This window comes from Strigops habroptila, chromosome 6 (assembly GCF_004027225.2).
Source record: "Strigops habroptila isolate Jane chromosome 6, bStrHab1.2.pri, whole genome shotgun sequence".
Classification (NCBI taxonomy): domain Eukaryota; kingdom Metazoa; phylum Chordata; class Aves; order Psittaciformes; family Psittacidae; genus Strigops; species Strigops habroptila.
In genome coordinates this window covers 61382973-61395790 of record NC_044282.2, presented here as the reverse complement: position 1 = coordinate 61395790, position 12818 = coordinate 61382973, and the positions used below count along the sequence as shown (strand labels likewise).

General features: G+C 45.9%; 1 protein-coding gene across 10 annotated transcripts in view; it reads left to right on the top strand.

Moving 5' to 3' along the window:
* The window catches only part of EXTL3 (exostosin like glycosyltransferase 3), a 162661-nt gene that overhangs the window by 114233 nt on the left and 35610 nt on the right, over positions 1-12818 (top strand). For all 10 annotated transcript variants that reach the window (XM_030489627.1, XM_030489622.1, XM_030489621.1 and 7 more), the window contains one exon: positions 10101-12725. In XM_030489627.1, the coding sequence (XP_030345487.1) occupies positions 10578-12725 (2148 nt within the window). In that variant the 5' untranslated portion in view covers positions 10101-10577. The remainder of the gene's footprint in view (positions 1-10100; positions 12726-12818) is intronic.

Here is a 12818-nt window from a genome sequence, read left to right as displayed (position 1 = left end):
AAATTAGAGAGATAGAGCTCACCAAAGTATTAACTCCCTATAAATGTCATGAAAATAGGAAAGCAAGGCTTTTTATGGGGTACTGGGGAACCCCATGGAAGATTGAGAGCATCAAACAGTAAGAATTCAGGCTTCATTTGTGCTGGTGTTCCCAGAAGTACTTGTTGGGGCTATGTTGAGACAGATTATATTTTTCTCTAAGTACAATGCTGAGCATCACAGGAGCTGTTACAAGTGCCTGACTAAATTAATAATCATCCTGGCTGTTTCTCCAGCTAGCTAACAGGACACCATGATGTTTGGGAGAGCAGTCGGGAAGTGCCTTTGGACCAGGCTGTACGCTTGACAGGTTTTTGGTTTCAAAGGCAGAGGATTTAAAAACAAAAATAAATTGACTCACACAAGGAGTCATGCTTTGGTGCCTTGGCCTGGAAGGCAGTGCTGAAGCTAAAAGATCTATTAGTGGGTTTCAATTTACTCGGGCTGAATCCTTCCCTGAGGATTGCTCATGTTCTGTGGAATTACAGGGTTTGGCATGATAGTTTTTCTCCTTTATTTCTCCCCTTTGCAGTTTCTCAGTGCTAGCAGCCAAAGCAGCAGCAAAGCTCTCACAGAGACTGGAGAGGCGTGAGAGCACTCAAGGGCTCGCATGGAAGTGCAGTTCTCTTAGACCAGGAAATTTGTGGGCACAAGATGCGGTCTAAGGAGATGAGTGATGCTTGCAAGCTTTGGAACTAATAGGAGCACATCTCCTATGGAGATAGGCTGAGAGAATTGGGCTTGTTCAGCCTGGAGAACAGAAGGCTCCCAGGAGACCTTATTGCAGCCCTTCAGTACTTCAGGGGGCCAACAAGAAAGCTGGAGGGACTTTTTAGAAGGACATGTAGTGACAGGACAAGGGCTAATGGCTTCAAGCTGAAAAAGGGGAGATTTAGATATCAGCAAGAAGTTGTTCCCTGTGAGGGTGGTGAGGCCCTGGCACAGGGTGCCCAGGGAAGTTGTGGCTGCCCCATCCCTGTCAGTGTTCAAGGCCAGGCTGGACGGGGCTTGGAGCAACCTGCTCTAGTGGAAGGTGTCCCTGCCCGTGGCAGGGGTTGGAACTGGATGAGCTTTAAGGTCCCTTCCAACCCAAACTATTCTATGAATAAATGTCAGTAGAGGAAAGCAGTGCTGGGTGTCTGCCCTCAAACTGCTGGTACTTAGCTGACTTGCTGCGAAGGAGGAGGATGGAGGTAGGTCACAGGGAAACACAAAGAAGGTTATGGGTGAACTAAGCCGATGGGCCCAGAGTGCTTATCTGTGGAGGGTGCAGAAGACACAGCGAGGCAGTGGAGCTGGGAAGGACCCAAATGGGGGGAAAATGAGATTTGGGCAGCAGAGGAAAGGTGGTGAGAGAGGGATAAAGAGAAAGATCCCAGCAGCTGCATTTTGTATGGCTACTCCTGTATCCTGCAGCTGTTCATTAGAAATTCTGTTTATGCCACAGGGAGTTTTGGAGTCTCTGAAGCTGACACAGTTTTAATAGACAAAGACATTTTGAGTGCAGCACATCTGCTCTGGGATGCTAAGGAACAGGCTCCGTGCGGCAGTGCCATTGGTTGAAGCATTTCATCATGCTTTTTTTATCTTAAGACCTCCTCTCTTTTATCCTAAAAAGTAATTTTTGAGGTCAAAAGAAGTGCTGTGTTTGCTCATTAAGTTTGCAACCCTTAAACAGTTCTGCCATACTCTTCTTGATATGCCCAAGTTCCCAGCACTGAGAGCTGGCAGAATCACCTTTTGCTTTGAAGGATCCTAAAGCCACAAAAGTGGCCATTACAGAGGTGTGAAGGAGCAGCTTGGTGAGGAACACGCTGTGTAACACATGGGAGTGCAAAAAAATGTCAGTGGAAGTATGGGATCCCACTCATGTTTCCCAGAGTATGGAGGGTGCTGATGCCTCCACCTGGCATGTGAGCTGGGAACTAGAGGAGTTCAAATAAAATTAAATAATATATAAATTATCTACATGACAAGAATTTTATAGAACTAGGGAGTTTTGGTATTCACTGTTTTGGTGGGGTTTTCTCCTGTTAATATTTCAGATACGAAGGAACACTAAAAGGAAACCAGTCGGTTTGGGCTGCATCTTGCCCAAGCTGCAGTGGGGAAGCTGGGAGGGAGGGAGGGAGCAGCCCTGTTGGGACCCTCAGCACAGGCACAAGCTTTGGGCAGGGAGAGGCTTTCTTTGGGTATCTGATGGCTAATATAACACTGTGTTAATAAAAATTTGGTGAGTGGGTATATTTAATCTATCAATTTACTTCTAGGCAGACTCAATCTAACCCCGAGCTTAACTTTCATAACCTGTGGCTTTCCAAAACCCATCTAATCTTGTTCAGTGATTGAATCTATCTCATGGAGGTAAAAAGTTAATGCCTTCCTTCAGTTTTGGCCAATTCTTTTGATCTGTCTTTCCCTGACCTCTCTCTTAGGCCTTTATTAAACAGAACAGTGTAACTTTGCCCTTCCTAACTGCTTTGTTATTACTACATCTGTCTCCCAGTGTTTCCTGTATGTTTTTATACCTACCATTATGGTAGGAGCAGTCTCTGTGCTGGACACTCATGCTGAGTGGAGATTGCTGTTTCCCATCCTGCCTCTTCCAGGGACTGGGTGGTGTTAGTCTTCTCTAGCCGCTCAGCTTGAGACTACCTTTGTCATTTATGTTTCTTTATGATATCTTGCAAGTGAAGCACTGAGCACCAGTGACAAAACAGCACACAGCGTATGTGAAATTATCCAGCATTTCAAACCCAAGTGGCAACTTCGCTTTGTAGAAATTTAATTACTATGCATTCTGCTAGTGCTTGTCTTCTATCATACACTCTTCTGATGGGTAATAACTTTGTTAAGCACAACCACAGCCTTCAGGCACCGTGTTTTGTTCTCTTTGTGTATTTTGAAATGCCCTGTTTGGCTGCTTCCACATCTGCACATTTTAAACTGTACAGTTTAAACTGTACAGTGCAAGTGTCCTACACAGACTTTCATTAGCTGGACATCTGGTTTGTTAGGCCAGCTGTTTTGGTTTAACCCCAGCCAGCAACTAAGTACCATGCAGCCGCTTGCTCGCTCCAAACAATGGTTCAATTTCAAAGGGACCTTAAAGCTCATCCAGTTCCAACCCCCTGCCATGAGTGGGGACACCTTCCGCTAGAGCAGGCTGCTCCAAGCCCCGTCCAACCCGGCCTTGGACACTGCCAGGGATGGGGCAGCCACAGCTTCTCTGGGCAACCTGTGCCAGCACCTCAGCACCCTCACAGGGAAGAACTCCTGCCTAGAATCTAATCTAAATCTACCCTCATTCACAGACACAGGTTATTTACCATAGTGACTCATTCTGCTAAGTGAGATGTTGTTAAACACTGCGTATGTTTCTGTGCCATTTGGGCAATGTTTCCTTTCTTTATAACTTATCCAGGACAGAGAAAATTTTAAATATGTGCTTAATTATGACCAGAAGCAGCTGTCAGAAAGCAGGAGGCTGAATTCTGCCACATGGTTATTTGCTGCTGAGGAAGTGGTAATGATGGTGTTATAGGGAGGTGAGAGAGGTTTGTATTTTTGCCTTGGGGAAAATAATATGGCTGAGCTATCTAGGGCTGAAAACCACAAAGAATACCAAGGACTTCAGCTGTCTTACAAAGCCACTGTTTGGAAAGCCAGCCCTCTCCTCCTGCCTGGAGCTGACCTCTGTGTGCTTCTCTCTTGTGATATGAAGCACCTGGCTCTTTGCCATGGTTTAACCTCAAGACAGTTCTTGTTCATTAATTTCTTCAAGGTAAAAGCAGAAGGAGCCTTCCCCTCCTCCCACTCCTAATTCATCCCTTTTAGTGGTGAACAAAAGATTAGCCAATTAGCTGCTCCTCAGTAGCTTGTGCCACTGCACACAGTGGAGTGAAGTACCTGCTTCCTCGGTTTGCTTCCCGCATCCCAAAAAATCTTTAGCACTTTGTAGATGGGAATGCAGTGAGCAGTATGACACCAGCCTCTGTGTGGTTGTACAGATTTACCAGCCTTCTTGTAAAGCTCTGCCCTGCCATTTCTTGCTCTGAGATTTGGAGGGGGTTGACCTTTGCATTCAGGGTGCTCTACCATTCAATACCACAGAACATAAAAGGATTTGCTTGTAAGCTGGATATTTCTTTGTGCAGCGAAGTGCTTGTGTGCAGCCTAGAAAAGAAATAAAACAATGTGGCTGCTTTATTACTGGAAGACAACACTAATAAATTGAAGAACTAAAAGCTCTATATGTAAAGTAGATTTTACAATGCATTATGCAGAAAGCAAGAAGGCAACGTAGAAGGAAACGGCTTGAAAAAGGCAGGCTGGGAAGATGGACGATCTTGTAGACAGGACAATTAGATGTGGAGTGAATCCCAAGCTGGCGCAGCTTCTAGGCTGACCTTGGGCAAGTTGTTTCTCCATACCCTCATTACCCACCCTCTGAAAGCTGGCTGTGGTCTTCAGGATTTCATCAGAATAGTTGAATGTTCATGAACTACTCAATAAACCTCAGCTGAGGAGCATGACAGACCTTCAGCAGCTACCTTTTGCAGAAGGCAAAGCAGGCAGGTACCTGGAAGCATGTGGGGGAGAAATTTCTATAGCTTCTGCTTGCCGCAGTATTGAGCATCTCCTGGAGCACGGACTTGTCCCTCTGCCCCACGTGGGGAAGAAAAAGCTGTAAGCCAGACTGCCAGTTCTTCACTTGGCTGCTTTTGAAGCAGTTTGAGTTCATCTTTGCTTTGTAAAGAAGGAGAATGAGCATGGAGGTTGCATAATTTCTTCTGGGTGCTAAAGAGAAGCAATGTTAGAGCTGGGGGCAGACACAGGACATCTTGACTCCAGGTTTCATAGAATCGTAGAATAATAGAATGGATTGTGTTGGAAGGCACCTTTAAGCTCATTTAGTTCCAACCCCCTGCCACAGGCAGGGACACCTTCTACTAGAGCAGGTTGCTCCAAGCCCCGTCCAGCCTGGCCTTGAACACTGCCAGGGACGGGGCAGCCACAGCTTCTCTGAGCACCCTGTGCCAGGGCCCCACCACCCTCACAGGGAACAACTTCTTCCTAAGATCTCATCTAAATGTCCTCTCTGTCAGTTTAAAGCCATTCCCCCTTGTCCTATCCCTACAGGCCCATGTAAAAAGCATCTCTCCAGCTTTCTTGTCAGCCCCTTAAGGTACTGGAAGGCTCACATTTCTGAATTATTGCCACCTGAGAGCCCAGATGCAGAATCATACCATCCTTTAGACTGAAAAGGACCTCTGGAGGTCTCTGAACCTGGGCATTGTCCAGCTGAGTTTTGAAAATCTTTTGGCCTTCTCTTTCAGGGAACAGCTTTGGCTAAGCAGGTGGTGACCAGAGGTGTGGTTTGATGGCACTCCCCACCTCCACGTGCTTTTTCATTCTGCCAGTGTCCAGGTCCCCTTCACCCTGTGCATGCCCAGCTGCGGATGGAGAGCATGGCTGGGAGCAGGTTTGGCTTCACATGGAGCTGTAAATGTGGTGGAGGTGCCTTGGTTTAGATAAAAGCTTCCTAAACCCAGGGATGCAGTTTATCCCCTGAGTTTACAGATTACAAGACCTTTCACTGGTTGTGCGTGTAGCAGCATTGATCTTAGCCTAGGAGAATTTCTCTGTACCTGTGAGCTCTCAAGATGGTACAAATCCCTCATGGTGATCCCTACAGCTGTAGGACACGGAGCATTTCAGAGTGAATTTTCCATCTGCTCCTTTTAAAGATCTGCTCTGAAACATACTTTAAAGCACACACCTAATCGATTTATTCTCCTTGTTCAATTGCTCCTGTTCCCAAAGTGATCGGAGATTTGGGGTGTAATCCTTTCCTTTGAGAGCATTAGGAAGTAGAATGTTATCATTGCTGAAGGACCGTTTTGTGTTTGTTTCTTTTCCATTTCACCAGAAACCCTGTTCTAAAGGGGGAGGAATATGCTCTGTTTTCTTTGTTTAGCAGAATTTTCTACTTTTCCTTTATAAAAAAAAGTGATTCTCCCCCCCTTTTGATTTCATTTTTAGAGCTGGTGAAAAAGAGACTTGGCAATAGGAATTGTCTGTTCAAGACTGGACAGATAAAGGACAGGAGCCACTAACATGTACTCCCTGACATCCTTTGCTGTTGATCAGGAGGGAGCCTGTGTGACAGAGTTGGGTACGGTGCTTCCCTCTCCATGGAGAGGGCCAGCACAGCAGAAAGCTTGTGGAGGTAACATAGCAAACCCATCATTTGATGAGGAAAAGAGGCTAAGGTTGAGTATGAGTGCCTAGGGACAGAGTTTGGGAGCTCTAATTTAGCAGATGCAGGATCCCTGTGGATTTTCCTCCTGGGAAGTTCAATGCATTCTGTGTCACCATAATCTGCCTAATGGTTATTTGTTCCTGCGTTAAGCTTTGGAGGACTGTAAGTTTAAAAGTTCCATGCTCTGTTCACAAATATGCTGAGAAAGGAACAACGTTTCCCTCATTTTATAGGGAGATGGACAAAAGGAGGTGTAAGCAGCGAGGAATAGGTGTGCTCAGGTGTTTGCAGAAGGACCTTTGTGAGTGAACATTTGCAGAGTAATGACTTCATGAGCATCTAAAGATCAAACCAGCTTGGCTCTTTCTACTAGGAATGCAAAATGAGGGAGAACCTCAGGTATTCCCATAACTTGACTGGCACAAGGAGTGCCTACTGTAGAGTTGAGGAAAGCTGGTAATACAACCCGGGGTTTGAACTGAGATCTGACTACGTGCTTCAACAGCAGTTTAGTCTCGCAGCCCTGTGCCATGGGAGAAGGAACTGCAGCCTGCAAGTCAGTCATATTGGCATTTGGGAAGAGTCTCTGATAATTATTGAGCATCTGATTTCCTAAGAGCTCTTCATGCCACATCTTTTTTGTGTGTGTGTAATTAGGTTTGTCAGGCAGCAACATTGTGTTATAATGTCAACAAGAATTTCTCGGTATGGGATTCAGTCAGTTTAAAGGACTAAATAGTACTTGGGAGAGAGAGGAATGAGCTGGCTAGAAAGTCCAGCAGCTAACCTGTTTCTTCTCCTCCCAGACTTCTTTTGGAGAACTATGGAAATCAGCAGCCTTTTTCTCCAGGGCTGCTTATTGTTCTTAAATACAACACTGAGGTCTCTGTTGGTAAAACCACAGATTGGGTTTTTACTTTGCCTTCTTTTTGAAGTTCTAATAACAATGTGTTACAACCTCAGGCTCTATCGAGTTGATGAGGAATAAAGTCTTAGTAATGAAGAAGATTCCGAGAGTGTGTCTAAAGTGCTTGCTTTATTGCCAGCACATATTTCATGCTGACAGTCAATACTTTTCACTGATCCCAAACCACGCTTGTTGCATTTTAAATCCCTCCCCAGCCTGCTCTGGTCTTTCCTATGTGGTCTTTCCCAAGCTAGTGGCATAGTCAGCTTGTCAGCTTCAAGTTTCTGAGCATATGCATTTTTTTAATTCACAGCCCATATTTTTAGGTCAGGAGGATATAGTTTGTTCGGTGTCAACTGAACGGAAGGACCAGAGGAGCCACTGGAAGGATTAGGTGGCAGAACAGCTGCAGAGGATCATGTGTGGGGTGATGGATTTAGCTTTTCAAGGACCCCAGTTGCCATTTTAGGGAGTCCAGTTTGCCATTTCATTACTGCTTAGGGCTCATAAATGGGCAAAGCAGCTACAAAGGAACAAGATTTAGATGTAGTCTCATCTGGTAACCTTTGGGACTGACTTCATTGCTTCTTGGGCTGCAGTTTTCTCTGGCCAGTCCAAAGTAACATGTCCACGTACCACCTTATTCTGTCTTAACCACATTTATGATCCCTTGTTTCTGTGTTGTCTCAACACCTTGCAGGGTTAGACCACACTTATCCCATGGCACCCCCAAATGAAAAAGCAGCAGAGCTTGTTTTCCCACATGTGCCTTGAAATTAAGCTTTTTTTTTAGATTCACTGATGATGATGTGAGTGTGTGCACTGGTGTTTCCCTCAGGAAAAGGGTTAGTAGGGCAGCTCTCATCTGGCCAGCTGTTTGCAGAAAGCTGGTAGCAATTCTAGGATCTTTGCAGTCCCTATGAGACCAGGTTGAAATAGCAGGGGCTGACCAATTGGTACACACACACAACAGTGATAGCATGAGCTTTGTTTCCTGGGGAGAGCTTAGAAAGGGAGCGGCAGGGAAGAAAGAAAAATAGACTTTAAGAGTTTTTTTTAAGTATGATTATTTTTGCCTTCAGTCGCCTGGTTTTGTACACTGATGCATGCTAAAACCCTTCTGTTGGGTAGCAGCAGTCCCAGAGGCACGATACAAGTATGCTGCTATTGCCAGGGCTTCCTGGGCCTGACTGACAGCCCCATGCAGAAGCGCTGGGGATTTACATTCACCACCAGCCTCCCTCCCAGCCTGGGCAAATGCAAGCTGGTGCACAGAGAAGAATAGTATTAAAATGTCCTGCCAGCAGAGCTGAAGCCTCCCCCATCTGCCCACAGCAACTGCGCTGCCAAGATCCAAGAAAGCTGATTTAGCCTTTTGCTGACTTTTAGCCCTTTTATTCTCCCGGCTTTCTGAGATTTACACCAGTGCTGTTTGCCAGACAATGTTATGAATTTAAAATCTGCCTTAATTTTAAGTGTCTGTACTGCTGTACAACTCGGTTGTGGGTCAGACGGGGGGATTCCCCAGTTAGTCATGGGGCTGCGTAACAAAATAGGCCTAAAAATTGTGTTTTATTACTGCAGTTGTTTCTCTTTTCATTATGATTTTTCCTGGTTAAAATCAAATCTTTTATTTATGTTTTCTGACATGCACTTGTGTACTACACTGAAAATTATTCCTGACTTCTTTCTGCTCCTTTAAGATGAACTTCTCTTTTGCTCTGGACTGTTTCCAGATCTGTTTCAGCTGAGATTTGCTTCCTAACCTTCTTTCTGCTAACTCTTGATGAGTAGATGAGAGGAGCATTAAATAGATTTAGTGAAAAATGACCGTCACCAGTATAGATGACTTTCCTCTAATTAAAAAGTGAAGCGGAAATTAGTAAGCTTCTCTTGAGGCTGTGCAAGAGTCAAAGCTAAGCCCTGCGCTATATTCACCAGTGATGTGGGAAGTCCAGTGTATGAAAGAATATCCCAGCAACTTGGGTACCTCAGAGGATGCTAATAAAAGGGAAGGCAGAGTTTCTAGTGGCAGCATTTTCATGTGGCCTAGATTTAAATCTATTAGTATAGACCAAAGACTCAGAGCTGAATTTGCCACATCCTTGCTTTTTTTATGCCCATGCTAGGTAGGCATTCAGTGTCATCTCAGTTTTCCAAGGAATAAGGCAAATCTAAGCAAGCTGATACTGTGGCGGTACGGTACCCAACAGATCCTAACTTTGGATTTTGATGTATAGTGTAGACTTTTCTAGTTTTAACCAGAAATTCTCTCCCATGTGCAGCCAGCCAGTGGAGGTTATCATAAGCAACATAAGTACTTTCCCTTTAAACTTTCTCTTGCAATGAATCAAAATTTTCTAGCAGGAAATGAAGGCAAAACACTTCATCTAAAAATTCCTCATCAGCTCTAGTCACTAGACCAGAACAGTAGTCATTACACTCAGTTATGCAGTACAAATTCACAGCACTGCTGTGTCCCAGGATCACAACATGCCATTAAAAGGTGGGAAGAGAGAGCAGGTGTATATGAATATCTCCATTTTGTACATGAGGAGACAGGGGCTTGCAGATATTAAGCAGCTTCAGTAAAGTTACACAGCGAGGCAGTGGCAGAAATAGGAAACCAGATCCAGGGCCTGTGATTTTTTTCTGGTCTGGCCACTGAAGCATGCAACACTAATGAGGAGCAGAGTGCCCAGAGAAAACCATGTGTCCACGTCTAATGAATCCCATCACTTTGTCAGGTTTACAGGTATTAACCCCAGAGGTGTTAGACATATGCAAAGGTAGCTCTTCTGCAGAGAGCTTTTAAAAACTATCGGTGTCTTAAGTCACTAAGGGGTCGTTTTGTTTTCGTTATCTGAATATATGATTGTTCTCTTGTAGGAATGGCAGAGCATCAGCTGCACAGCAGAGATGAGAGAGACTGACATTCGTACGAGTCTCTTCTGGCTCCTTCTCCACAATGGCTGGTGCCTCTCCATATTCATTGGATGGTAATGCAGGATGTCAAGAGCAGCAGTGGAGTTTGGCTTGATCCCATTGTGTTTTTCTTCTGCCGGTTGAGACTTTGAATCACCATGACAACGCTGTGACACTTCCAGCAAAGGTTACCCGCAGACCAAGGGTGGGCTGGGGGTGGGTGAGAAGGTCAATGATCAAGTCTAACAGGATCAAAAGTTGTGCCTGCAGCAAAACAACTGTAGAAAAGCTGCCAGCACGACAAGAAGATGGAATTCCCCTTCTATTGGCTTCTCGTTAAGCAGGCACAATAACATCTTTCTCTGAGAGACTCGCTATAAAAACTGTTTTGGTTATGGCTACTGATCCAACGTGATTGGGCGCGCAGCGACTTTTGAACTCATGACTGGATATACGATGTTGCGGAATGGGGGAGTGGGGAACGGAGGCCAGCCGTGGATGTTGAGATGGTCCAGTCGGATCCGGCTCACATGGCTTAGTTTCACCCTCTTCATTATCCTCGTCTTCTTTCCCCTCATTGCCCACTACTACCTAACCACCATCGATGATGCGGACGATGCCGGCAAGCGCATCTTTGGCCCTCGGACTGGCAACGAGCTGTGCGAGGTAAAGCATGTTCAAGACCTGTGCCGCATCCGCGAGTCGGTCAGTGAGGAGCTGCTCCAGCTGGAGGCGAAGCGGCAGGAGCTCAACAGCGAGATCGCCAAGCTCAACTTGAAGATCGAGGCCTGCAAAAAGAGCATTGAAAATGCCAAGCAGGACCTGCTGCAGCTGAAGAACGTCATTAGCCAGACCGAGCATTCCTACAAAGAGCTGATGGCTCAGAACCAGCCCAAGCTCTCTTTGCCCATCCGACTGCTGCCAGACAAAGATGATGTGACCTTCCCCCTGCCAAAATCCAACCGGAACTGCAGGCTGCACAACTGCTTTGACTACTCACGTTGCCCGTTGACATCTGGCTTTCCAGTCTATGTCTACAACAGTGACGATTACCCTTTTGGTAGCTCCTTAGACCCTTTAATTAAACAAGCCTTTGAGGCAACTGTCAGAACTAATGTTTATGTTACTGAAAATGCAAATATTGCTTGTGTGTATATAATTTTAGTGGGGGAAATGCAAGAGCCCGTAATGCCAAAACCTACTGAACTAGAGCAACAGTTGCACTCTTTGCCGTATTGGAGGACTGATGGACATAACCATCTCATCATCAGTTTATCAAGGAAATCGGAAACTCAGAACTTCATTTACAACATCAGCACAGGGCGCGCCATGATTGCCCAGTCCACCTTTTACGATGTGCAGTATCGACCAGGGTTTGATATTGTGGTATCACCTCTGGTCCACGCTATGTCTGAACCCAATTTCCTAGAAATCCCACCCCAGGTGCCGGTCAAGCGTAAATACCTGTTTAGTTTCCAGGGGGAGAAGATCGAGTCTCTCAGATCTAGCTTGCAAGAGGTCCGTTCTTTCGAAGAGGAAATAGAAGGCAATGCCCCAGCTGACTACGACGATCGGATCATTACTACCCTGAAGGCTGTTCAGGACAGCAAGTTGGACTTTGTTTTGGTGGAGTTCACATGTAAGAACCAGCCTAAGGTGAGTCTGCCCACTGAGTGGGCTCTGTGTGGAGAAAGGGATGACAGACTAGAGCTACTGAAGCTATCTACTTTTGCACTGATAATCACCCCAGGGGACACCCGTTTAGTGATCTCCGCAGGGTGTGCCATGAGACTGTTTGAGGCTCTGGAAGTTGGAGCCATCCCGGTGGTTCTCGGAGAGCAAGTTCAGCTACCCTATAATGATGTGATCCGGTGGAACGAGGCAGCCTTAATTATACCAAAGCCACGTATCACAGAAGTGCACTTTCTTCTGAGAAGCATTTCTGACAATGATCTCCTTGCCATGAGGAGGCAGGGCCGCTTCTTGTGGGAGACCTACTTCTCCACCTCTGACAATGTGTTCAGCACAGTCTTAGCTATCATAAGGACTCGAATCCAAATCCCGGCTGCTCCTATCCGAGAAGAAACTGCTGTGGAGATTCCCCACCGGTCTGGCAAAGCTGCTGGTACAGACCCCAATATGGCAGACAATGGTGACCTGGACTTGGGGCCTGTGGAAACAGAACCACCCTATGCATCTCCTAAATATCTCCGCAATTTCACCCTCACTGCAATGGACATCTACAGGAATTGGAATTCTGCTCCGGGGCCTTTCCACCTTTTCCCCTACACTCCCTTTGACCCTGTTTTACCATCAGAAGCAAAATTTTTGGGGTCTGGGACTGGATTTCGACCAATTGGTGGAGGTGCAGGTGGCTCTGGGAAGGAGTTCCAGGCTGCTTTGGGTGGCAACGTCCCCCGGGAGCAGTTCACAGTAGTGATGTTGACTTACGAGCGGGAGGAAGTGTTGATGAACTCCCTAGAAAGGCTCAATGGTCTCCCATACTTAAATAAAGTTGTGGTAGTGTGGAACTCTCCCAAGCTTCCCTCTGAGGATCTCTTGTGGCCAGACATTGGTGTCCCAATCATGGTAAGAAAGATGTAGCTACTATGGTCTTGCTTCCTTGTGGGGTTTGTGCATTAAAGTTGACTGTAGCTGTTCTATAGTATGTCAGCTCAGCTT